At 45.3% G+C, this 24,675-nt stretch overlaps 8 protein-coding genes and 1 pseudogene across 12 annotated transcripts; 5 read left to right on the forward strand and 4 right to left on the reverse strand.

Annotated features, from left to right (window-relative positions):
* The first annotated feature begins 6 nt into the window (after positions 1-6).
* Positions 7-1,010, forward strand: LOC112348275. 4 transcript variants are annotated; one of them, XR_002992991.1, is made up of 7 exons: positions 7-166; positions 240-299; positions 359-401; positions 468-550; positions 627-711; positions 768-839; positions 897-1,010. XR_002992991.1 is itself a non-coding variant. In XM_024680479.1 (6 exons), the coding sequence occupies exons 1-5, from the start codon at positions 152-154 to the stop codon at positions 796-798; spliced, it is 375 nt and encodes a 124-aa protein (XP_024536247.1). In that variant the 5' UTR covers positions 7-151; the 3' UTR covers positions 799-839; positions 897-1,010. The 4 variants fall into 4 exon arrangements, 1 of the variants encoding a protein (XP_024536247.1); XR_002992989.1 differs by having other exon boundaries at positions 7-299; positions 338-401; XR_002992990.1 differs by having other exon boundaries at positions 7-299.
* Positions 747-2,386, reverse strand: LOC9630057 (probable arabinosyltransferase ARAD1). Of its 2 annotated transcripts, XM_002975643.2 has the most exons (3): positions 1,708-2,386; positions 1,403-1,653; positions 747-1,344 (listed from the first exon to the last, which is right to left on the reverse strand). In XM_002975643.2, exons 1-3 carry the CDS (start codon positions 2,348-2,350, stop codon positions 808-810), a joined length of 1,431 nt encoding a protein of 476 aa, XP_002975689.2. In that variant the 5' UTR covers positions 2,351-2,386; the 3' UTR covers positions 747-807. The 2 variants fall into 2 exon arrangements, with proteins under 2 accessions (XP_002975689.2, XP_024536245.1); XM_024680477.1 differs by having other exon boundaries at positions 1,403-2,386.
* Positions 2,387-4,795: 2,409 nt separating this feature from the next.
* On the reverse strand, positions 4,796-6,231 carry LOC112340420 (venom phosphodiesterase 2-like). The gene is made up of 3 exons (XM_024680418.1): positions 5,847-6,231; positions 4,895-5,797; positions 4,796-4,803 (listed from the first exon to the last, which is right to left on the reverse strand). The coding sequence occupies exons 1-3, from the start codon at positions 6,229-6,231 to the stop codon at positions 4,796-4,798; spliced, it is 1,296 nt and encodes a 431-aa protein (XP_024536186.1).
* On the reverse strand, positions 5,710-8,063 carry LOC9645238 (venom phosphodiesterase 2). Its single transcript, XM_002975646.2, has 5 exons — positions 7,624-8,063; positions 6,511-7,533; positions 6,325-6,456; positions 5,847-6,259; positions 5,710-5,797 (listed from the first exon to the last, which is right to left on the reverse strand). The coding sequence occupies exons 1-2, from the start codon at positions 8,048-8,050 to the stop codon at positions 6,524-6,526; spliced, it is 1,437 nt and encodes a 478-aa protein (XP_002975692.2). The 5' UTR covers positions 8,051-8,063; the 3' UTR covers positions 5,710-5,797; positions 5,847-6,259; positions 6,325-6,456; positions 6,511-6,523.
* A 1,062-nt stretch (positions 8,064-9,125) lies between these two features.
* On the reverse strand, positions 9,126-10,700 carry LOC9645240 (transcriptional regulator ATRX homolog). The gene is made up of 6 exons (XM_024680478.1): positions 10,619-10,700; positions 10,147-10,569; positions 10,035-10,078; positions 9,741-9,972; positions 9,459-9,690; positions 9,126-9,382 (listed from the first exon to the last, which is right to left on the reverse strand). The coding sequence occupies exons 1-6, from the start codon at positions 10,659-10,661 to the stop codon at positions 9,214-9,216; spliced, it is 1,143 nt and encodes a 380-aa protein (XP_024536246.1). The 5' UTR covers positions 10,662-10,700; the 3' UTR covers positions 9,126-9,213.
* A 965-nt stretch (positions 10,701-11,665) lies between these two features.
* LOC112348249 (pentatricopeptide repeat-containing protein At3g46790, chloroplastic-like) lies at positions 11,666-12,394 on the forward strand. The gene has a single exon (XM_024680419.1). It carries the CDS (start codon positions 11,666-11,668, stop codon positions 12,392-12,394), a length of 729 nt encoding a protein of 242 aa, XP_024536187.1.
* Positions 12,395-12,848: 454 nt separating this feature from the next.
* Positions 12,849-13,870, forward strand: LOC112348250. The gene is made up of 5 exons (XM_024680420.1): positions 12,849-12,930; positions 12,993-13,301; positions 13,372-13,581; positions 13,632-13,713; positions 13,764-13,870. The coding sequence occupies exons 1-5, from the start codon at positions 12,856-12,858 to the stop codon at positions 13,868-13,870; spliced, it is 783 nt and encodes a 260-aa protein (XP_024536188.1). The 5' UTR covers positions 12,849-12,855.
* Positions 13,871-16,783: 2,913 nt separating this feature from the next.
* LOC112348251 (pentatricopeptide repeat-containing protein At5g27110-like) lies at positions 16,784-19,264 on the forward strand. The gene has a single exon (XM_024680421.1). It carries the CDS (start codon positions 16,784-16,786, stop codon positions 19,262-19,264), a length of 2,481 nt encoding a protein of 826 aa, XP_024536189.1.
* A 3,960-nt stretch (positions 19,265-23,224) lies between these two features.
* LOC9645241 lies at positions 23,225-24,598 on the forward strand (annotated as a pseudogene).
* The last annotated feature ends 77 nt before the right edge of the window (positions 24,599-24,675 follow it).

The raw sequence follows: 24,675 nt of genomic DNA on the forward strand, positions 1-24,675 counted from the left end.
TACGGTTTCCTCGAAATGGTTTTAGAAGTGTCTTCCAGATCGAGTATAACCATCTTGGATTGGAAGAAGAATGCGAGTGTAAATTCAAGGCAAAGTGCTGCCATGATAAGTTCTCATTTCGAAGCATAAGAATTGCTTATGATTGCCTAGGATGCATACCATACTGGTTTGTGACGACTTTTTCTTTCGCTTTAAGCTTGATAGTCTTTGAGGAATTCGTTTCTTTCTTTTTTCTCTAGGTACTTTTGTACGAAATCACTCATAGAAGCAGGCATTCTAATCATCTGGCACTTGACAAGGTACATTTTCTCGTTCCTTTTTCGTGACTTCTTTGAAGTGTAAGAACGCGACTTGGTAGATGATAATTCTGGAGTAGAAACACTACGGCTTTAAATTCGAAGGTATGTTTCTCTTATATAAAAACCAATGCGACTTTAGTGCGAACTTGTCTCTATCCCGGAGAACAGCAAACGTGACCTCGTGTTTTCGTGGCTGTCACGACTTAAGAGGAGAGATTCGCAAAGTGCCAGGTGGAAGTGATAAGCATAAGGTTCTCAAACGCAATAAACAAAAGCAAAAAGGCTCCTTCGTTATGCTGATAGTGATCTCGTTTCATTGTCACGCAGACGTGAGTGCTAATCCAAGTGAGATGTCAATGGAGCATCATGGACCGCAATGGCGTGTCTGTCATTGCGAGAACCACGACTTTTGGTAAGTTTGTTGCAACAGTCTCGCTGGATTCTTTCTTTTTTGTATCCTTCCAACAGGAACACTCCCGTGATTTACAAAAAATCGTAACGAAGAGGCTCATGAAACGCAGTGACACCGCTTAGCCGACGGTAAGCTACCACTTTTCCTATTTCTTCTAAACCTCGCAATGCTCTCCTTGATCATAGGAACTTTGGAATGGATTTTTGACCATATCAAGCTCACAGCTCCGTCCGTAAGCGCATTATCATACTCGAAATACCTCTGGACACGCGACAGCGTCTGTCTCATCGTGCTTCTCTCCTCGCTGCCAATGCTCCGCAACTTTTGGACAAGCCATCCGGGTTGTGTGGCGTCTCGGGCTGACACGAAGACGCAAAACTCCTCGTAATTCACAAAGCCTTCGAATGGAAGCTGTATGTCATCGCTGACAATCACTGGAATGCACAGGCTCGCGATGGCGTCGTAAAGCCTGCATGAACTGGGAGTGTCTCCCGCCGGAGTCAAGCAAAACTCGGAGCTTCTCATGCCTCGTGTGGCTTCCGCAAGACCGGCATCGTCTGGAAGTCCTTCCTCGAGCAAAACTTCCGGTTCGTTGTCTAAGATTTTCCAGAGCTTTTCTCTGACAAGCCCGCTCTGCAGGACGAAAGCGAAAGAAAAGCTATCACACTCAAGAACAGGAAAGTTCTGTTACCCTGTGACGATGGCGAGCTCCTCTGAAGTACAGGAGAACAGTCCGGTGTTGATCGTCCGCGATCTTCAAGGGTGGCAGCAAGTGCGTGTGGGGGATTATCACGTCTTTGATCGGAGAGACCTGGGAGTGCTGGATGATGGTGGAGGAATTCAGCTTGTTCTTGGCGTCCTCCAGGTACCATCCTCCAAAGTCGACCACCAGGAACACCGCAGTGGAGATTTGCTCGCGGACGTGCCACATAGCCATGGGATCTGGAAGAAGAACAGGAGCTTGGAGAGAGAGAGAGAGCAAAGTTTCGTTTTTACCAGCGAGAACGAAGACATGGTCGACTCCATTGCTCCGCCTCCACTCGAGACTGCTGGTGACGAGCTCCACCACTCGCCGCTGGCGATCAAAGTCGGAGTTTTTGGAGCTCCTCTTGCGAAACTCGCCACGGTGGCCACCTCTGAGCTGGATTTGAGCGCTGAGAGCCGCGAAGAATGGCACGAAGACAACGTCCGCGAGCCGGGAGTCCCACACTCGAACAAAGTTTTCCTTCTTCTTGGAGGGGCTGTCGAGCAGATCGCGCAGGAGCCAAAACTCGGCACTGTGCTGCTTGAGCAGAGGATTCGTGGGATACTCGCCGGTGGAGCAGCAGTTCTGGGAGCGGCAGTAGCTCTCGAGGAGGCCATGGTGGAATTCGCGAGGAAGATCGGCGACATAAACTCTGAGAAGCTGGGATGATTTGGCTTTGGCGATCGAGCAGCTCCTCTGTGTCCAAGCCCTCGGCGAGAAGGAGAAGAGGAAGAATTGGGCGAAGCCGAGCGCGAGCGAAAGCAAAAAAATTCTGGAGCTCAAGAACCGAGTGAGAAAATCTGGCAGCCTCCTTACCTCCATTCCATTCCAAGAAGAGAGGAGAACACTCCTTGCGGCGGTTACGAGGTTTAATCTCTGTTCTTTGGCTAGCATAAAAGAATTTTTTAAATTGCTTAGTGGAAATACATCCTTAATCACCAATTTTTATATTGTATGCAAAGGTCTCCTAGAATAATATATATGACGAAACCTATGATAAACTTCTGGAAAATACTAGTGACTTTTTCTTCTTTGACAATAGGTACTACCTCTTTTTCCTCAATATCTTGCGGTTTCACTCTAAAATACATTGATTTTAAAGCTTGTGCCGCTGTAAGCCTTTTATCTGGATCCCAAGCGAGCAAACCCTGTAACAAATTCACTGCATCCTTATCTTCAATTTTCATAGACCAATCCTTCTCAGGTAGCTTCTTCATCTTGTCCATCACCTTTGCCTCGTCTTCCTCCCAGCTCAAATTGTAATTTCTATAACCACCAAAAGGCTTCTTTCCCAAGAGTAGCACTGCAAACACCACTCCAGCACCCCACATGTCCACACCTTTCCCAAACTTCTCAATCTCTTTGGAGATAACTTCGGGAGCCCTGAATCCCAATGATCCAATATGTACGGTTGGTGGAGTTGAGAGCTTCCTCGCACAGCCAAAATCCCCCAATTTCACCACAAAGTTGTTGCTATTGAGCTCAAATTTGAGACACTCGGGTAGGATGTCCTGATGCACAACTTCTCGCTCATGCAAGCTTGCCAAACCCACTAGGAGCTGCCGCATGGTTTCCTTAATCCAACCCACTTTGGAGAGCTTGTAACGCAGTCGCTCATCCTTATTGAATTCCCTGATATCCCATAGGTGCTCGAGAACTATGTAACCTCCATCTTCTTCCTGGACCATGTCGAGAACTTTCACGACGTTCTCATGCTTGCACTCCCTCATGAGTTCAAACTCTCGGACATAGTCATACAATTCATTGTCCACGCTCTTGATTAAAACTTTCTCACCTTCTTGATCACAGGCCACTCTCAGCACACAACCCAGCTTGCCAACCTTTTGCTCGTCATTGCAAAAACTATATTTCCCCAGTACCTTCGACTCCATGACAGAAGCCCTAGCTTGATTCCTAAACACTACTTTATATAGTTTCAACTCAAAAGGTTTTCTATCCTTTTCCTAATTCAGCTAGCTGAAAATATTTAGAAAATAAAGATTGAGGGTTTAGCTACCCTGACACAAACACACTCAAGGGTGCAAATTCCAATAAGTTATGGTCACAAATCCTATCGCTCTTCCCACTTCGCTGGCTTTGATAACAGCTGCGTATCCATTGTAGCATGGGAGAACTTTGGGCTTGATCGATTAAAGTCGCAGTGTTTCTACTCCAGAATTATCATCGACCAAGTCGCAGTGTTCTTACATTTCAAAGAAGTACCGAAGAAGGAAAGAGAAAATGCACTTTGTCAAGTACCAGATGATTAGATTGCCTGCTTCGAACTATCGCTATGTGTGATTTCATTACTTAGACTGCGAGCTTGCACAACTCACAGTCGCTTCTAAGCACCTGGCGCGAGCCACAAGAGAAAGAGTTATAGAAACGAAAGAACATCCAAAGAAGACACACCATGAAGAAGCCAAATGTCCGATAACAGCAGTTACTTGTTCTAGCCTTGAAAGAAGATGGCGACGTAGAGAATCGTTTACGAAGGTTCGCTGTTGAAGAATACACAAAACAGGAGAAAGGAAGTCAGTACCATTTCTTTCTCTTGTCCGGAATGCCCCGATGCTTGGAGCCTCTAGCGGCGAGAACCACCAGACTGGATCGAGCTTCTCGACAAGGAAAATCGAGCTATAAGTAGCATGAGTTCTCTAGCAACAATGTTTACGTTGAAAGAGAACCTTTTTTATATTTTACCTGTGGATCACGGCCAATACCAGCAGCAGCAGCTACGTGCTCAGAGTGTAAGCTGCTGACTTCCATGCGCAAGAATCGTTGGTTCATCTCTACGTGATGGACCCTACGTGAGGGTTCTCACTTGAAGCTCATCAAGGCAAAGAGCTCGTGATTCACTGCCGGGATGTGGCCAACTGGGACACTGAGCCCAAGATACGAATGCTTTTGCGGGAGTTTTAATCACTTATCTATTTTGATGGTTTAATCTTCCTTACATCTGTGCGAAAGTGTTGCCGCGAGAAGCAATAGTGTTATAACCTCTCAGATAAAAACTCCTATTGTTTCTAACAGGTATGACGGTCTCGCTTCCGTGCAAAGCCGCCAGCGAGCGGCCTTTCTTTACCGCGCAGCAAGCCACGGACGAGCAGGGGAGGTTCTCTCTCAACATTCCATCGCAAATCTCCGTCTCAGGCGATGATTCAAGCCCTGTGCTGCGAGCGTCGCAGCCGGGCATAACAATCATGGAACATTGCCGGATTAAATAGAAATAAAAAGAGTTAAAATAAAGGTTCACTATAAATGGCAAAAGGTGGCGGAGAAAACGTTGTGAAATATGCATTTGGATCTTGCGAAGCTTCTAGCGAATTATTTTCTTCGTCAAGCTCCTGGTCCCATTGTTCGCTACTCCCTTGATCCCCAAGATCTGGGTGACCACGTTGTAGATCTCCACATTGACGAACGCTTCCACCTGTTTGCCTCTCGCGAACCTCGGCCCCGCCGCGAAGAACACCGCCCTCATGGACGCGAGAGTGTTGTCATAGCCGTGCGCGCCACCGCAGTCCGGCCCGCTCGGCCGCTTCACCACCACCTTGTATCCCTCGGCCACCATCCCGATGATCGGCGAGATCCTGTCACTGCCCGAGTAGTGCAGCCGCGCTGGCAGCTCCTCCCGGACGAACACCTTCAGGAACTTCCCATTCGCGACTTTGCCGGAAGCAAGCGCAGCGTTGAGCGCCGCCACAATCCTCTTGAGCTTCTTCGCGGCGAGGCGAGCCGGGGGGCGGATCGCCAGCACCGGGGTGACGCTCTCGATCCACTCCGCCGGGAGTTTGGTGTTGGCCGCGGCCGAGAGCTCGTCCAGGGAGATGATCTTGGTGTCGCACGTCCCCACGAAGCCATGGTCGCTCACCATGATCACGTTCACGTCCTGGAGGATCTTCCGCCGCTCGAGACCGTCGAGCAGCCTTCCAAGCACGGCGTCCACTCTGGTGACGGCGTCGCTGATCTCTGGCGAGTCCGGGCCGACAGTGTGAGCTTCCGCGTCGGGGTCCTCGATGTAAACCGCGATCAAGCTCGGCCTCTGTGCTTCCGGTAAATCCACCCAGCTCAGGACAGTATCGATGCGGGTGGCGAAAGGAACGGACTCGTTGTAGCGGTGACAGTAAGCCGGAGGACACGTCCATTTGCCTTTGGCCACCTCGGAACCCGGCCAGAAGTAAGTTGCTGCTTTGAGGCCATGGTTGACAACTGTTTCCCACATAGGCTCGCCGAGCCACCACTTTGGATTTGTATCGTTCTTCATGAAGAAGGTTTTTCTTGAGGCGTCGGTGGGGTCTCGAAAGGAGTTCAAGATAATACCGTGCCAAGCAGGATAGAGACCTGCCACCATTTAAACAAGGCTGAGAAGAGAAAATAAAGGCTTTCATACCAGTTGCGATGGAGTAGTGGTTCGGGAATGTAATGCTCGGGTACACTGGCAACATCCCAGGATAGGCCTCGGTTCCATCTCTCTTCAAACGATCAATGTTGGGAGTTGCAACCTTCCACTGGTAACCCCATCTAAAACCGTCTGCAGAGAGCAGGATCACAAGTGGTTGCTTCAAAATCTTGAGCGAGTGCGAGACAGTAGAGCGCGAATCAACTCGCATTGCAGATTTGTGGCATGAAGAGAGCGAGACTGAGAGGAGTACGACTGCCACTGCAAGAACAAGGAAAAGGACTGCGCCAACGTAAATGGTATAACTAGCCTTTATCGAAGTTCTTCCCTGCCGCTCGTTCTTCAAATCCGTCACAGCGCCTCCGTCATTCTTCATAGCGGCAAGCTACGAGCGAGAATCACGCCTGTTCGAGGAAAAAAGAACGCAAACAAATAACACAGCAGTAGGCGACAGAAATGAAGACTATACCTTCGAGAGGAGAACTCAAGAGGACTCGAAACTCTGTCTGACAAAAAAATCGTGCTTGAAGCACTCGAGAATGAATCTTAAAAGATGTCACTTTACAAGCACTATTGCCCGTGCACTTATTCACCGTTTACTCTGCAGTGGAAAACATGTTAGCTAGAGATTAGTAGCACAATAGAAGAAACTCACCATGGTTAGAGGGCTACTTAGAGAGGAGGATACTCTGGGGAAAAGCTGTCGTTCCGTTGTTACTGGTCCCGTTGATCCCGAGAATAGTTGCAATCACGTTGTACACCTCCACGTTAACGAAAGACGGCACTTTCTTTCCCCTGGCAAACTGCGGCCCATGCCCGATGAAAATCGTCCTCATCGAAACCAAAAGATTGTCGTAGCCGTGAGCGCCTCCACACTCTGTGTGAGTCTTCCTGGGACGTGTCAACTCGACTTTGTAGCCTTCTTCCACCATCCCAATAATCGGCTGGATCCTCTCACTCGAGGAGTAGTGCAACCTCGAAGGTAGATCTTCTTTCAAATAAACTTGCAGGAACTCCCCGTTCGCCACACTACCAGAGGCCAGCCCCTGCTTCATCTTCTCCACCACGACCTTTGCGTCGACGTCGAGAGGCGGAGTGATTGCGAGCACCGGACTTGTCGAATCCACCCACTCCTTTGGAATTTGGATCCAGCGTTCCAAGTCTTCCAAGAAGATCAGCTTTTTATCGCAAGTTCCAACCATGCCATGGTCGCCAACCATGATAATCGTCACCTCTTCCAGGATGTTACGTTTCTCAAGGCCTTCCAGCAGCCTTCCTATCATCGAATCCACCCTGGTGATGGCAGCGCTGATCTGAGGTGCATCCGGTCCTACTTGGTGGCCTTCTTCATCCGGTTCTTCGAAGTAGAGTCCGATGAAACTTGGCCGCTGTGGAAGATCAAGGTATCCCAGAACAGCGTCCACTCTCACCTCGAATGGAACCGACTTATTGTAGCTCGGACAAATCTCGGGACGACAAGGCCACGACTTTCTCACCACCTGTGATCCCGGCCAGAAGTAGACAGCCGCCTCAAGCCCGTTCTTCACGACTGTTTCCCAGATTGGCTCGCCAATCCACCACTTCGCGTTGAGATTGCCCATGAAGAACGTCTCGTTGCTCGAGCGAACGGGGTCGCGAAAATAGTTCGCGACGATTCCATGCCAAGCGGGATATAGACCTGGAAGAGCAGCCAAAGTCTATAAGATACTCCCACGAAGAAAACATCTCTAAGAAACGAATGGAAGGAAAGAAAGAAAGAAAAGCTTACCAGTAGCTATGGAATAGTGATTCGGGAATGTGACGCTGGGATACACTGGAATCATCCCAGGGAACGCTTCGGTACCATTGGAAATGAGGCGATCGATGTTTGGAGTCGGGACTTTCCACTGGTATCCCCATCGAAAACCATCCGAGGAGATCAAAATCACCAGCGGCTTGTCGAGAACCCTGAGCGGCCTCGAAATCTCGGACGAGGAAGCCGATCTGTGCTGCGTGGAGAGGACGACCACGAATGCGAGCACCAGAGCAGCCATGACGCCGAGCGATCCAGCCGCGAAGCAAATGCAGCGCGCGAACCTGGATCCGAGAGCTTGCAGCTGGAAGTCTGGAGCTACCAGCGGCTCCACCTCGTCGGAATGCGCTCCTCCACCTCCACATTGCTGCGCCTCCTCGCCCTTGCTCTTGCCGTCCTCCATTGTCGTGAAGACCTAAAATATTCGGGGGCCTTTGGTCGAATATCCTTGTAATGGATATGCCTTATGCTTATATTATTAAATTTATAAAATAGATTTAAGTTTTAGATTTTAAATGCTAACCATAGATGTCTTCTCTAGTTCTTGTAAAAGTTGTTTTTCTTGTTTGTACTATGTGATATCTCTTGAATGTTTTTTAGATAATAATTATATATGTGCTCCATCATTCCTTATTTGTGTGTTGTGGTTGCTTGAGAAATGTATATACTAATGTATTTTGTCCTTCATGTATCTCATTTATTCATTCATATATTATTTACAAACTCTTGCAGCACCCTCTAAAAGACCGATGGGTTTAAATATGCTGCAATGACAATTGTTGTGACTATTTGTTGTCCAATCTCATTGGCATATATGCTTCAAATATATATTCACAGTAGAAGATAGTACTTAATTTGTTTTATATTAAAAACTAAATTGATGTTTCTGCTATGCTCAGAAGAGTTTAGGGAGGAACCCAAGAAAAGATAGAGAGTGGGGATAGAACTCGAATTGGTTTCACCAATAGTCTAATGCCTCCAGACCAAAAACATGTATTATTTGTATCTTTAGCCATAAGTACAACAGTAGAGGGTGCCATTAACATTCTTTACTTTCGAGTTAATCTCAACCTCTTTGTTTTCTCCGTCATAGCAGTAGAATGCGTATTGATGTCCAAGATCAAAATCACATGACTTAATGTTGGAATCACACCACTCTAATGTAACTTGTGAAGGCACCCTTTCACCCTCCAAATTCTTGCAACCGGCATTGATTACTATAGGATTGTCACCTTGCGTGATAGTAGCACGTATATCACAAGTATCCAGCCAGAGGCCAGTACAAATTCTGCGCAAGAAACACTCGTGACAAGAAAGAAATGATACCAATACAACAATTAACCATAAGCCTCTCATATTAATAGTGTAGCCTGAACTACAGTTGGATTATTGATAGAATAGGATGTAAACTGAGCATTTATAAATCTCTACTTCTACACTGTTTTTACACACCAAAACTGCCATTTGTCAAAAACATCTACAACAATGCCTCATGGCGTTTATAACAATAAGAATTATTATAATCCAATCTTCACACACTTGTTATATTTTGACGTTTCGATGGAATTAAGTTCCGCGTTTTGGAATCGTAATCTTTCCACCCGACGTGTTAATGAGAGCCCGAAACTGGTCCATCGCCGCCGTCTCCCTTTCCTCCACAACCGAGAGCTTCTTCTGGAGCGCTTCGACTTTCACATTAGCTCTCTTTTCTCTTCGAGCACGCTCTCTCGCAAGCCTTGACAAATCCAAAAAACAAATCAATCAGAACAAAGATTGAGAACAGAAAAACAAAGAGAGAAAAAAATACTTACATCATCTTGAAATCGTCTCCACCTCCCATCAAGTCCGTCTCTCGCATTGGCTCCGGACTCAAATCGCGGTTCCTGTTCTTCTCTCTTTGGATGGCTTTCTTCTCCAAGAGCCTGTCCTTGCCGGTTGCCTTGGGCAAAAGCTCGTCCATTACAAGCTCGTGTTCCTTAACGAACTTCTTCTGCTCTGCCTTTTCCTTCTTCCTCTTTTGCAGCCTCTCATCCTCCTCGTCCACTGTAAGTCATGCTTTAGCAGGAAAACGTGAAAAGAAAACTCGTTCTTGCCTTGATTGTCGTCTCCTATATTCCACTTGTGATTCGTTCTTTTCGCCGCTTTGATACCTTGGTAGTACTTGTCAGCGAGTTTGCCAGAGTTCCAAGCGTCTGCAAAACTTGAGAAGAGCTTCCGGGTCTCCTCCGCCGATAAGCTCGAGAAGTAAAGGCCGCGGTTCTCTTTCAGCCATGTCGCAAACTCGGGGTTTTTTGCGTAGTAATCGTCCATTGTGATCGTCTCGACCTGCATTGAACAACAAAGAGATATGAGAGCAAACGATCGGCAGAAAAATCCTCTGGACTCACTTTCTTAGCTCGTTGATCATCAGACTTTGCTGAGGCCTTGTGATCTGGAAGAAAGAAAACCAATGGTCACTAGGAGAGAAAAAGAAAGGCGAGGAGAAAGAGAAAAACTTACCTTTGAGAATCCTCTTGGCTTCTTTCAGTAGCTTCTTCTTCTTTCTTCTCTCGGATTCGCTCTCACTGCTGCTCTCATCGTCACTGCTGCTATAGTCATGGCGTTTGCTCCTTTTCCTTCGTCTTTCGCCCCTCTCCTCCTCGCTTCTCCTTATCTTCCTCCTCTTCTTCTTCTTCTCCTCCTCACTATCATCGTCTCTTACTCTCTTCCCATCCTTCTCATCGTCGCTGGTACTGCTGTGATGTCTCCTCCTTGATCTCTTCTTTCGATCTTTCCTCCTGTTTTTCCTCCCACCATCGCTCTCGCTATCGTTGTCGCTGCTACTGCCGCTGCTAGAATGCCTTGCTGATTTTCTCCGGTGCTTACGCTTCTCGTCCTTGTGCCTCCTCTTCCGCCTGGATTCCTCGTCCTCGCTGCTGTAATCTGCCAAGAAACCCTCGAATCCAATGCCGGCACTGACCAGAGACCATACCTGACGAGCTCGGCGAAGAATCGGATTCCTTGCGCGCATCCATCCAAGATTAGGGTTCTTTGCAAATCTAGGGTTTTTCAAAATGTAGCCTGAAAAGGGTAAAAGCTCGGGATCGGCAGTGGCGCTTCGAAATCCATCAAGATCTACGAGAATCTCCGCCGGGATGGCCTCCAGCCAAGTTTCCATCGTTCTTGCGGCTCTCAAGGTATGCATCGTGTACGCTCGATGCGGCAGCATGGCCGACGCGCGCCTCGTCTTCCAATCGATGTAGCAGCGAGCTCTGGTCGATCTGGTCTCGTGGAATGCCATGATCCAGGGCTACTCCGAGAATGGGGACTTCTTGCGGTGGTTTCTCAGGATGAAAGAAGAGGGATTCCAGCCCGATGGTCGTGGCTGCGCTCAAAGCTTGTGCTTCGATCGTTGGCACTGGAGAAAAGGAGGAACTCATGGAGAGGAAAGAAGATCGCACAAGAGCGCTCTTGGAGAGTGAAGATCAAGTCTCTGGAGAAAGGGATGGCTGTTCACGCAGATCAAGGTGGTTTTCTCGGACGGGACACTGATAGCGAACAGCTTAGTGGACTTTTACTCCAGATGCAAGGAGGTGGAGCTTGCTCGCCAGGTCTTTGATGGGATCCAGCACCGGACTCCTGTGTCCTGGAACTCCATGATGATGGGATGCGTCGAGAATGACGAGCCAGAGGTGGCTCTGGAGCTCTACGCTTCCATGCATAATGAAGAAGAAAGACGACCAAACAAAGTTAGTGTGCTCGCGGCACTCAAGGCGTGTGGGAACTTAGCTGCTCGAAAACAGGATGAAGAACACAGGGGAAAACAATCTAGAGAGAGTCGCAGCGATTCACTCACAGGCTGTAAGATCCGAGATCGAGATCGACACTCACCTGGGAAGCAGCTTGGTGGATGCCTACGCGAGGTATGGAAGCCTGATCGATGCTCGCTCTATCTCACGACACCATCGCGTGGAACTCTCTCATCCTTGCTTACGTCGATTCCGGCGACACCGAGCTTGGGCTAAAGTCATATCTGGAGATGAAGGAGCAAAGAAGCTGCTGCTCGCCAGATCGAATAACGTATCTCGCGGCTCTCAAAGCTTGCGGTTACTTAGCAGCGCTGGAAACCGGGAGGATGATCCACGAAGAACTCCACGCCGAGAAGCTGGACTGCGAGACGAAGGTGGTGAACCCGTTGGTGGACTTCTACGGCAAGTGTGGGAGTTTAGTCGAGGCCCAGCAGGTTTTCGACGAGTTTCCGGCGGGATCCAGGAACTTGGTAACTTGGAACTCGCTGATGGCGGCTTATGGCAACGCTGGAGAGGTGTGGAGGGTTCTCAAGCTCCTGGAGACGATGATCCAGCACAGGGAAGAGCCCGACTCGGTAACTTTTATGGTGGTTCTCAGCGCTTGCAACCATGCGGGACTGGTGGAGCAAGGCCAGAACCTCTTCGAGGCTATGAGCTCCGAGTTTGGGATCTGGCCTTCGATCGAGCACTGCTGCTGCGTGGTCGATCTCCTCTGTCGAGCCAACAGGATGGAAGAGGCAGTGATGCTGGTGACGGAGAGAAGCTCGAGTTTTTGCTCCTCATCATCGGCCAAGCTCTGGATGGCGATCCTCTGCGCTTGCTACAAGGCGAGCAGCAATGTGGAATTTGCGAGGATTGCTTTCAAGGCTGTGGAACTGGATGAGAAAGTGGCGGTGGCTTATGTTATCATGGCAAGCATGGAAGAAATGGAAGAACTCTACGTCACGCCTATGTTTTGATTATTGTTGCGAATATGCGCTTAGGGTTTTTGAAGTCAACATAAAATGTAGGCTCCATTGTCTTTCTTCAGCCTGTATCTAGGCAGTTTCTACGTTCCTTGCATGTTCATCCTTTCTAGCACGTCTGATTTAAATACGAATATCTAAACTGATTATTTCTGAGACAGGTTGCATCTCCAACAAAAAGTCGTATGGAAATGTCAATGGCAAACCTTCTGGCTTAAGTTGTTTAGGATATTAATATTATTATTTATGATTAATTAATATTTTGTAGAATTAATTTTATGAAGCTATCTGACTTACTAGTAATGTATAACCTGTTTTACCATTGAAGTTAGTATACTACGTGCGAGTATAAGAAAAATACGTGGTCAAGATACACTGTTGCACTAACTCATTCAGCCCACTATAAAAACTGGTTCTTCTCCGGTGTATCCCAAAGGTGATTTGCAATAGCAACCATGGCGACGATGCTTGAGGCCTTCGGTTCATTGAAGGAGATTGGTGAGATTGTTGGGAGTTTCGATTTCAGTAAGGTGAAGTGGAACCTGTCTTGTCTGAAGCAGTGCTTAATTTCAATCCTTGTGCAAAGCTGCAGATTGATGTGCGTTCCACGAGTGCCGAGGATTACCTCCACACAAACCTGGCACCGTCATTTGGGGACCTGAATGCAGAAACAGTGAAGAAGATGGATGAGGTTCTCAAGGTTTGCATCGCGGGAACCACCACTCTTCTCGCCAAAGTGCCACCAGAAGAGCGAACTTGGGAGAAGGTCAACTCCATGTTCATGCAAAACCCCCTGGTTGAGCCAATGGGTGACGGGGTTAGCAGAGCTGACAAGTTTATCAACAAAAGCTCTAATGATTTTAAGTTTGACGGGTCACCGGATTCGGCCATTGTGAGAGCAGTAAGTTCTGTGACATTATGTATTATAACAGCAGAGCTCTACTAACCTTTGGGGCCTTCTCTCCTCACAGGTTCAGACCTGGTTTGTGAATTTCATTGCAGATCAGGACGTCCTGGAATCAACCAAGATCAACATTGAAGTTCTTGGGAGCATCGTTGCTCAGTCAGGGGCAACCATTAACAGCTTTGAAACTATATTTGCCAAGCATGAGTACCACGAGAAAACCATGGTTGACATTGGGGTGCTAAGGTACCCTGATATGCTCAACCCTTACTTCAAGGTTTGTGTCATGTTGCCAAGTATTTCAGTCAGCTCATGCTTTTAGCATAGGTGTACCGCATCAAACTCTTTGCCTGGTCTGATAGCAGCCGTATTCTGTTCCATCAGGAGGATTCCAATGGCATCACTGGAGGTGAGATGTGTAATGTAACTTAATGCATGGTTTTTATGTCTTGCTTGCAGAGTTTAACTTCCGCAAGTTTAACCCACGTAAGGAAGTCATTGACAAGATGAACCCAAATGCCAAAAAAAAGGCTGTGGAGGATGCTGATAACATATTTGGTTTCTAGTATCAAGGCTGCATGTCATCTACTTGAAAATAACAGCTATTCTTCTTTTTTATACTGTTTTTTTCTATGATTATGTTATGTTACATTGCCATGCTCAAATCATATAATGCTAAACCTTCCATTGATCTCTGAGTTGTTGAAGCGTTTATCCAAAGTTTGGTTCTTCATCAAGATTGACTTATGTAGTGCTTCCAATCTCATTTATATTCATGAGGGTGATTTGGAAAATAACTTTTTGTACATGTTATGGCCACTTTGAATACAGAAAAATGCTTTTTGGTTTAACTAACACTTTTATTATTTTGTACCATAATGACTTTCATGATTTTTGTAATCTCTTCATTGCCACCTCTTTTGACAATAATTTTATCTTCTTTAAGACTCAAAAAATTTGCAACCATAATGTTTATATTGTCCTCTAGTACTTTTAACAATAAACCATTTTATAAAGTTAATAAATGTTCTTCTAATCAAAATTTGGTAGAGTTTTTGAGTTATATAATTTCCTCATGTGGCATTATTATAGACTTTGCTAAGGTTTCCATCATTCTTATGTGGCAACACTCAACTTTTGTTCATAATGTTTAATAATTCTTTGTCTATATGAATTTATTTTAGTGTTTTATTCAGGACTTCTTTAAAATTACTCTTCTTCAAATGTAATTTATTTTAAAGGATTTATTTATTTATTTTGCCCAAATTTCTTATGATCTCCTGAAGTTTTTTTGCCTTTGGACAACATGAAATTATATTTTGTTAAGGTAAATACTTCAAATTTCATTTTGGGTGCTATTTTGCTACAAGAGGGACTAAATAGCAAACTTTATCTGATTATTTTTCATTCTTGGAAATACACAGATGTAAATATTAATTATGAAATCTTCAATAAAGAACTTTTGCAATTGTAGACCTTTTTAAAATGTTATTTCTTTGAAAATTCTCTAACATATAACCACTGCTTACATTGATCACAAAACCCCTAATATTTATATCAATTTGAGGATGTGTGTCAAAAATAATTGGCAAACAGGAATTTAATTGCTGCCATCCTTAACTCAAAGTATTAAAGTTCTGGTATTCTCTTAATAATTATACTTAGGAACCAATTTAGAGATTGGGTTTTGTTTTATAGAATTCTATTTTTATCATTTTTATGATTGTGGAGTACTATATATGTCTTCTCCTCAATTTTCTCCTTCTGTTTTATAAAATTTTATTTTAATCATTTTTATGATTATGGAGTAATATATATGTCTTCTCCTCAATTTTCTCCTTCTGTCACCCAACAGAAATCCACTTTCAATTCTTGAGATCATACTATAATAAAGCACTACTTTTTCTTCACCCAATCTCAAAGACTATTTAATAGATAAGAAAATGAAGTAAATATGAATGATAAATTTAAATTACTTCCAAAAATGAAGTCATTAGATCATCTCTTCTAAAAAAGAGCATTTAAGAGTGAGACATTATAACACTCTTCCATGCCTTGATTTTGAAAGGCATCCCTTTTTCTTCTTTTGAAAAGTTTTATTTTTGGTCTACCTTTCATCTTGAAAGTTTAAAAAATATTTTGAGTTTCAAAAGTAAGTTTTTTATTTGATAACTTTTAAGTACAATTTTGTTCTTCATGCCAGTAATCAATTATAAGCTAATAATCTATATCCATAGTGTCAGGAGCTAAAAATGACTCCCCAATTTGCAAGAAACCCTAGATGATGTGGCAAAAGAAGCCATGTGTACAAAATTGGCCACATCGCTAGCATATGGTATACAAATTATCTTTTAAAAAAAATTTCATTAGTTATGAAATCGATTTCCATAGTCATTATACATATTTTAGACAGCAATTTAAATTAAAGCTGAATTTATTAGTAGACTAAGGGATTATACCTAGGTATTATCTAGGCAATGGAGAGCACATTGAATATGGAGATCGTGAATTGGCTTGTTTATTAAGTCTGAAAGGTAATAAGAATAGGAACATCGATTTTCATCTAGAAGCATTTAAGGTGTAGCATGTGGCCCTTGACTATGTAATGTAAGCAGCTTCTTGTTTAAAGTGGTGCTCTCTAGTTCACGAATCCTTATTTCAAGCTGATTAGTTTGTCTCTCTGGATAACTTCACAGCAACATCAAGATGAAGGCTGTACTAGTTTGTTTCCTTGTGATAATTCTTGGCTACTACGCAACTCCTATTTTTCAAGGCTACTACTTCAACACTCCTAATGAATCTTGTGATCAGGAGGACAGAGTCTGCACTGGTAAGATGTATGGGAAGCTTAGTGGCCACAACTGTAAAAACAAAGGTGGGAAACATTATGGATATCAAGGCGATTGTCTGAAAATCAACCAAGCAATGGGACTTGAGGGTGGATGTTGCTACTTGAGCTGAATCACTTAGAGACATTGACATTCACTTACTATCAAGATGCAAGAAATTTGATAATCAGCTAAATTGCAGAATGCTAGTAGTTTCTCATCACAGAAGATTTCTAATAAAACATTCTAACAAGTCCTATGCAAGAGGAGGTCACACCGCATGACTTCCCGACGAGTTTAACATGCTAAAGCAGTATCACAATTTTGGTACAGGTACCTTCGATTAGCCAAGTTTGCAATGCGGGCGAGCTGCGCGATCTCAGTGTGAGCACTTTCTTAGCTTGTTGATCATCAGACCTTGTGATCTGGAAGAAAGAAAACCAATGGTCACTACCTGGATAGAAAAAAAAAAAAGAGAGGAAACTTACCTTTGAGAATACCCAGTAGCTTCTGCCTCTTTCTTCTCTCCGGTTCGCTCTCACTCACTGCTGCTACGTTTGCTCCTCTTTCTTCGTCCTTCCTCGCCTCTTCTCTTTCTCGTCCTAGTTTCTTTAGGGTTCTTCGCAAATCTAGGGTTTTTCAAAATGTAGCATGAAAATCCATGCCAAGGGGAAATGCTCGGGATCGTCGGGCAGTGGCGCCTCGAAATCCATCAAGATCTACGAGAATCTCCGCCGGGATGGCCTCCAGCCAAGCATTTCCATCGTTCTTGCGGCTCTCAAGGTATGCATCGGCGCGAAATATCTCGCGGCAGGGGCAAGAATCCACAGCGATCTGGCCGACCGCTGGAGCAGCAGCATCTACGTCGCCAACAATCTCATCTCCATGTACGCTCGATGCGGCAGCATGGCCGACGCGCGCCTCGTCTTCCAATCAATGGAGCAGCGAGCTCTGGTCGATCTGGTCTCGTGGAATGCCATGATCCAGGGCTACTCCGAGAATGGGGACTTTGAATCGGCCTTGCGGTGGTTTCTCAGGATGAAAGACGAGGGATTCGAGCCCGATGGTCGATCTTTCGTGGCTGCCCTCAAGGCCTGTGCTTCGATCGAGAAGGAGGAAAGGATCAAAAGGAAAGAAGATCGAACAAGAGCTCTCTTGGAGAAGGTCCGGGAGATTCACAGGGACGTTTCTTCTTCTTCCAGGGATACTTTCGTCGCAAACGCACTGATAGAGGCTTATGGAAGCTGTGGAAGCTTGGAGGAGGCAGTGGTGGTTTTCGAGAGCATGGAAGAAGTGGACTTGGTTTCGTGGACTTCGATCATCGTCCAGTGCGTGGAGAATGGTGAATCCAGGAGAGGACTCGAGTTCTTCGACCGGATGGTGAAGAGTGGATTCGTTCCAGATGGTCGGACCTTGGTTGCCGCTCTCAAAGCTTGCGAAGGTGTTTTAGAGGAAGAGCGAGGAGATGGAAAGCTATCATCCGGCTGCTTGGGAAGAATCAGAGAAATTCACTCTCGAGCATCTTTGACATCCTCGGAGCTGGATCTATTCGTGGCGAACACACTCGTTGGAGCTTATGCCAGAGCTGGAAGCTTGGATGACGCTCGTGAAGTTTTTGACAAGATTATTCAGCGAGACCCAGTCTCATGGACTAAAATGCTCCTAGGATACGTCGACGCTGGCGAGCCCGAGCTCGCGCTAGAATTATACTCACGCATGAGAAGCGAAGGATCTACTTTACCGAGCGAAGTGACTGTCGTGGCTGCTCTCAAGGCGTGCTCGAGCTTGGCTCACGACGAGCAAGCGACGATAGTCGATGGAAAACTTGTGAAGATCAAGTCTTTGGAGAAAGGGATGGCTGTTCATGCAGATCAAGGTGGTTTTCTCGGACGGGACACTGTGATGGCGAACAGCTTGGTGGACTTTTACTCCAGATGCAAGGAGGTGGAGCTTGCTCGTCGGGTCTTTGATGGGATCCAGCACCGGACTACTGTGTCCTGGAACTCCATGATGATGGGATGCGTCGAGAATGACGAGCCAGAGGTGGCTCTGGAGCTCTATGCTTCCATGCATAACGAAGAAGAAGGACGACCAAACAAAGTTAGTGTGCTCGCGGCACTCAAGGCGTGTGGGAACTTAGCTGCTCGAAAACAGGATCAAGAACACAGGAAAAAACACCTAGAGAAAGTCGCAGCGATTCACTCACAAGCTCTAAGATCCGAGATCGAGATCGACACTCACCTGGGAAGCAGCTTGGTGGATGCCTATGCGAGGTGTGGAAGCCTGATCGATGCTCGCTCCGTTTTCCAGCAGATGAAAACTCACGACACCATCGCGTGGAACTCTCTCATCCTTGCTTACGTCGATTCCGGCGACGCCGAGCTTGGGCTAAAGTCATATCTGGAGATGAAGAAGCAAAGCTGCTGCTCGCCAGATCGAGTAACGTATCTCGCGGCTCTCAAAGCTTGCGGTTACTTAGCAGCGCTGGAAACCGGGAGGATGATCCACAAAGAACTCCACGCCGAGAAGCTGGACTGCGAGACGAAGGTGGTGAACGCGCTGGTGGACTTCTACGGCAAGTGTGGGAGTTTAGTCGAGGCCCAGCAGGTTTTCGACGAGTTTCCAGCGGGATCCAGGAACTTGGTAACTTGGAACTCGCTGATGGCGGCTTATGGCAACGCTGGAGAGGTGTGGAGGGTTCTCAAGCTCCTGGAGACGATGATCCAGCACAGGGAAGAGCCCGACTCGGTAAGTTTTATGGTGGTTCTCAGCGCTTGCAACCATGCCGGACTGGTGGAGCAAGGCCAGAACCTCTTCGAGGCTATGAGCTCCGAGTTTGGGATCTGGCCTTCGATCGAGCACTGCTGCTGCGTGGTCGATCTCCTCTGTCGAGCCAACAGGATGGAAGAGGCAGTGATGCTGGTGACGGAGAGAAGCTCGAGTTTTTGCTCGCCGTCGTCGGCCAAGCTCTGGATGGCGATCCTCTGCGCTTGCTACAAGGCGAGCAGCAATGTGGAATTTGCGAGGATTGCTTTCAAGGCTGTAGTGGAACTGGATGAGAAAGTGGCGGGGGCTTATGTTCTCATGGCAAGCATGGAAGAAATGGAAGAACTCAAAACTTCCCGCCTGTGATTTGATTATTGTTGCGAATATGCGCTTAGGGTTTTTGGGTGGTGGAGGCAGTTTCTATTGTTCATCCTTCCTAGCTATTTGATGGCGACTGGAACAAAGTGATAAGAACATGATTTAAATATGGATAGCTAAACTGATTAATTCTGAGACTGGTTGCATCTCCAACAAATTGATGAAGTTGTCTTTATGACCACTTGTGCACCTGTGGAAATGTCAATGGCAAACCTGTTGCTCAGCAACTTAAGTTACTCAAGTTGAAATCCTCAGCAGATCCTGTTCAACCAACATGATGTAAATAACTAAACTGGCAATCTACAAAGTCATATGTTTGTGGATCCAAAACAAAAAGAGTGTGAACAACAAGCACAAATTATAATAGTAATTTAATAATAAAAATATTATAGTTTAAATGTAATTTATGGTTAATATGATTCTTCATTTAAAGTGCAATATTTGTTATCTGACTTATTAATTTATTAAAAATAATTTGCTATGTATTGCATGTAGCAACACTTTTTTTTTAAATAGTAGTGTTATTCCTATTTATTAATCCAATTGATCAAATGGAAGTTTATATTATAAACATGTTAATAATTTATAAAAACAAAAAAATCTTATTGAATATCAGCAATTACATGGTATAATAAACTAGAATATACTAGGAAGTGTTTAAGTTTATAAATTATAAACATGTTTATAGATTATAAATACAAGATTAATCTAAATGAATAACGACCATTAAATGGTATAATTCTAGAATATCCAAATATATTCTATGTATATTCTTAATCGAACCAAAAAATGTATAATCTATTTTACCATTAAAGCTGCTCACTAAACTAACTCATTCCGCCCATTATAAAAATTGAGTTTTCTCCGGTACCTATCCCAAAGTTGATTTGCAATGCGACCATGGAAACGATGCTTGGGGCCTTCGGTTCATTGGTGAGATTGTGGGGAGTTTCGATTTCAGTAATGTGAAGTGGAACCTGTTTTGTCTGAAGCAGTGCTTAATTTCGTTCCTTATGCAAAGCTGCAGATTGGTGTGCGTTCCGAGAGTGCCGAGGATTACCTCCACACAAACCTGGCACCGTCATTTGGGGGCCTGAATGCAGAAACAGTGAAGAAGACGGATGAGGTTCTCAAGGTTTTCGTCTCGGGAACCACCGTTCTCGCAAAAGTGCCACCGAAAGAACGAACTTGGGAGAAGGTCAACTCCATGTTCATGCAAAACCCCCTGGTTGAGCCAATGGGTGACAGGGTTAGCAGAGCTGACAAGTTTATCAACAAAAGCTCTAATGATTTTAAGTTCGACGGGTCACCGGATTCGGCCATTGTTAGAGCGGTAAATTCTGTGGCATTATGTATTATAGCAGCAGAGCTCTACTAGCCTTTTGGGCCTTCTCTCCCCACAGGGTTTGTGAATCTCATTCCAGTTCAGGACGTCCTGGAATCAACCAAGATCAACATTGAAGTTCTTGGGCGGCCGACCATTAACAGCTTTGAAACTTTATTTGCCAAGCATGAGTATCACGAGAAGACCATGGTTGACATTGGGGCGCTAAGGTACCCTGATATGCTCAACCCGTACTTCAAGGTTTGTGTCAGGCTGCCTTTAGTATTTCAGTCAACTCATATTTTGAGCACAGGTGTACCACATTAAACTCTTTGCCTGGTCTGATAGCAATTGTATTCTGTTGATTCCAATGGCAAGGTGAGTGTCTAATGTAAACTAAAAAAGAAGGCTATGATAACATATTTGGTTTCTGCTACCCCCTAAAAATAACAGTTGTTTTTCTTTTTTCTACTGTTTTTCTTCAGTTTACAGTTTCGTGAATTTTTATCTTACTAATACCAAACTATATGTTGATACTGAAGATTTAAGATCTCTAAAAGTGATTCTTAATGTTTCTCAGTTACTATAACGCTAACATATTATCAGTAGATCATAGAGCAGTTATTTATCCCAAAGGTAGGTGGCAAACTAGCTCATGGAACCTGGATGCAAACTCGGGATCGTCAGGCAGCGGCGTCTTGAAATCCATCAAGATCTACAAGAATCTTTGCCATTTCCATCGTTCTTGTGGATGCATCAGCGCGATATCTCACAACAGGGGCAAGAATCTGGCTGATTGGTGGAGTAGTGTACACAGCATGGCCACACGCCTCTCTTCCAATCAATGCATCAGCGAGCTCTGGTGTGGAATGCCATGATCCAGGGCAGCTCCAACATTGAATCGGCCCAGCAGTGTCCAGATAGCATATTGTTGCTAAGAACCACCAAGTAATCTCTATATATAACACCTGGAAGATTGTTGTGACTGAAATGCAATGTCTCAAGCTCACGGCACTCGCCAATTGTTGCTAGTATCCTGCCTCAAGATTGTTACCCCAAAGGATGATGTTGAAGCTTTGAAAGTCTGTCCCATATATCCACTGGAGGTGACCCCGTCACAAAATTGATACGCAGATCGAGCATTTCTAAGTTACCACAGTTCATGGCTAAGTTTAAAACAGGACCACGCAACCTGTTGTATAAAGACTGAAGTCTGGAATTTGAAAGACGTCTGCGTGAACATGTTGCAGCTCAAGTCTGTAAAACTGTTGTTAGAACCTCTACTTAAAAACTTCAGGTAAACTTTGATTGGCAAATACTAAGAGAAATTATCTAGATTAGTGCTTGTTTGACAAGTTGAGCACCTTCAAAGCATCACAATCCTTGCAAACAACTGTTCCAGAAATGTTGTTAAGAGAGACGTCCAAGTCCTGCAGACTCGTGCAATGCTCAATCCAAAGTTGATAAGAAATTGGACGAAACATCATTGAGAACATTCTCTGTCATATTATTTGAAGCCACTGAAAGCTCTAGTAGACTCACAAAACATATCTTGAGGGATGCTTCAACCTCTAAAGCTCCAGCATCTGCATGATCATGAAAGACAAGTCTGACAAGAAGTAGGACAATAAAAGTAGCATGGATCCATTAGAATTTAGAATGCAACCGCAAGAATAAATGCTAACAGATTGTTCAAGTCCGTCTGCACTGCAGGGAAGTTCTTTCGAAAACCAATCATGTCACTGGACTCACGGAAGTGAAGATCTGGAGAATATATGGCACACATGACTTTGACCTGCTGGATCCTTGAAATCGGCAGAGTGAGTCCTGACAGCACAAGACTTCTTTCTTCCCCTATAGACAGTTTCCTACTTGTCCTTCATTCCCAAATCTTTCAAACCCATGCATGGATTAGGAGGAAATCCTCATTTCGGGACCACGAGCTCAGGAGAGTATGGCTACGTGAGTTTGACCAGCTGGATCCAGAGACATTGGGAACCAAGTCATAACTAAATGAAGAATTTGAGACCAATTTCAGCTTCTCATTCTGAACAGCAAATCTGGATGTCTCGTCACCGCCAGCTGCAAACTCAAAATGTGAACAGAGAAAAGTCATACTTGCCTGCCTAGCTTCAATAATGAGAACTAGCATCTGTTACCTCTTTCAATGCTGATTGCATTGAAAGTCTACCAACATGCTTTTCAAGCTTTAAATTAAGACAAAATACAGTACATTTACCTTCTGTTTGGCTCTTAATGCGTTCATCGGTCAGCCTTCATTTTGATAAGTAGCAACATCGAAATTCCAAAGGTCAACTTTATTTACCTTCCATTGCATTTGGTCCTTGACCTTCAGAATTCCAAGGGAGGTATTTTCCAGTGGAACCCTAAGGGTTTCCCAAGAACCCTAAAACTAGGTGTTTCTGAATCAGCCACATTTCGCGGAACCAGCTTGCAGAAATAAAAAAGAATCTAGTGACATCCATGATTGGCAAATCCTCAGGGCGATTGGTGGAGCAGGGTGCTCTCTTTCCCTCCAGCTCCTAGGAAGAAAAATTGTTTTCCCGCCCATGAATTTTAAAAGTAGAGATTATTCTTGCGAAGATGCGTTTAGGGCTCTTGAGAGGAGATGGGTGCTGTGGAGCACAGGGCATACGCGCGCATTGGCCTGCTGGGGAATCCGAGCGATGGCTACTACGGCCGCACAATTGCGCTCGCGATCTCGAATTTCTGGGCGACGGTGTCGCTCCAGCCGTCGGATTTGCTCGCGCTTGTGCCGCATTCCCACCACGATCTCTGCCGCTTCAGCTCCATCCAGGATCTGGTGAGTGGGGATCGCGTCTGAGCTCCAATGTCAGGATTGATTGGAAAATATTTCCAGGTAGGGAGAGTCCAGAGCGAGGGATATTACGGTGGTGTCCGGCTTCTCACCGCCGCTTGCAAGACATTCCATAGCTATTGCTCGTCTCATGGAATTGATCTACACGATGGAAATTTCACTCTTTCCTATGATACCAACATTCCTCGTCAGGTGCTAAAATTCTAGAACTTTTTGTTTTTTTTTTTCTTCTCGAGCTCTATCACTTTGTGTTGCTAGGCAGGCTTATCTGGATCTAGTGCTCTCGTGTGCGCTACCATGAATTGCCTCATGGATTTTTACAACGTCCGCGATCGCATCCCAGTAGAGGACCGACCGAAAATTGTTCTCAGTGCCGAACTCGAGCTCGGGATCACGGCTGGTTGCAAGACAGAGTAGCACAAGTCTATGGAGGCCTAGTTTATATGGTTCGTGGCTCTCACTTTTTTATCCTCTCTCTTTTGAAGTTTATAGAGCAACTTTGGTTCAGGACTTTGACGAGGAACACATGCTGAGAACTGGGAATGGGATTTACAAGCGAATGGATCCTCAACTCCTGCCTCCACTGTACGTAATCTACGCACAAAACCCGAGCGACTCTGGCAAAGTTCGTTTTTTGGAAACCATCCACGCGGTTGCTAATGATTTTCTTCCGTTGGTGTAGGTCCATAGCACGGTGAAGCAGCGATGGCTGGATGGCGATCTGACCGTGAGAACAAAGATGAGGGAAGTAGCGGAGCTGGCTCTCCGAGGCAAACAGGCTTTGCTGGAAGGAAATCACTCGTTACTGGCCGAGCTTATGGATCGCAACTTTGACCTGCGAAGGTAATGAGAATTGTTTCGAGGTGTCAACCAAAGTAACTCCTTTCACCAGAGAAATGTTTGGGGACGATGCGCTTGGAGCTCTGAATATCCAGATGGTTGAGACGGCACGAAGCGTCGGAGCGGCATGCAAATTCACTGGCAGCGGCGGAGCAGTAGTGGCGTTTTGTCCTGAAGGATCTGTCCAAGCTCAAAAGCTCCAAGAAGCTTGCAGCGCTTCTGGGCTTTCTATAGAGCTTGTGCAAGTTGCGGCGAGGTGACTCCAGAATGCTGGACTTATTTGAATACAAATGGCAGGAGCTCTTGTGATTTTCAAGTATCCCGTGCAAAGTCTTAACATGCTCATTGATTAAACTTTATAAACCATAGCGCATGGAAATAGAACGTGCAAGAAGA

This window comes from Selaginella moellendorffii, unplaced genomic scaffold, assembly GCF_000143415.4.
Source record: "Selaginella moellendorffii unplaced genomic scaffold, v1.0 SELMOscaffold_28, whole genome shotgun sequence".
In the NCBI taxonomy this organism is placed as follows: domain Eukaryota; kingdom Viridiplantae; phylum Streptophyta; class Lycopodiopsida; order Selaginellales; family Selaginellaceae; genus Selaginella; species Selaginella moellendorffii.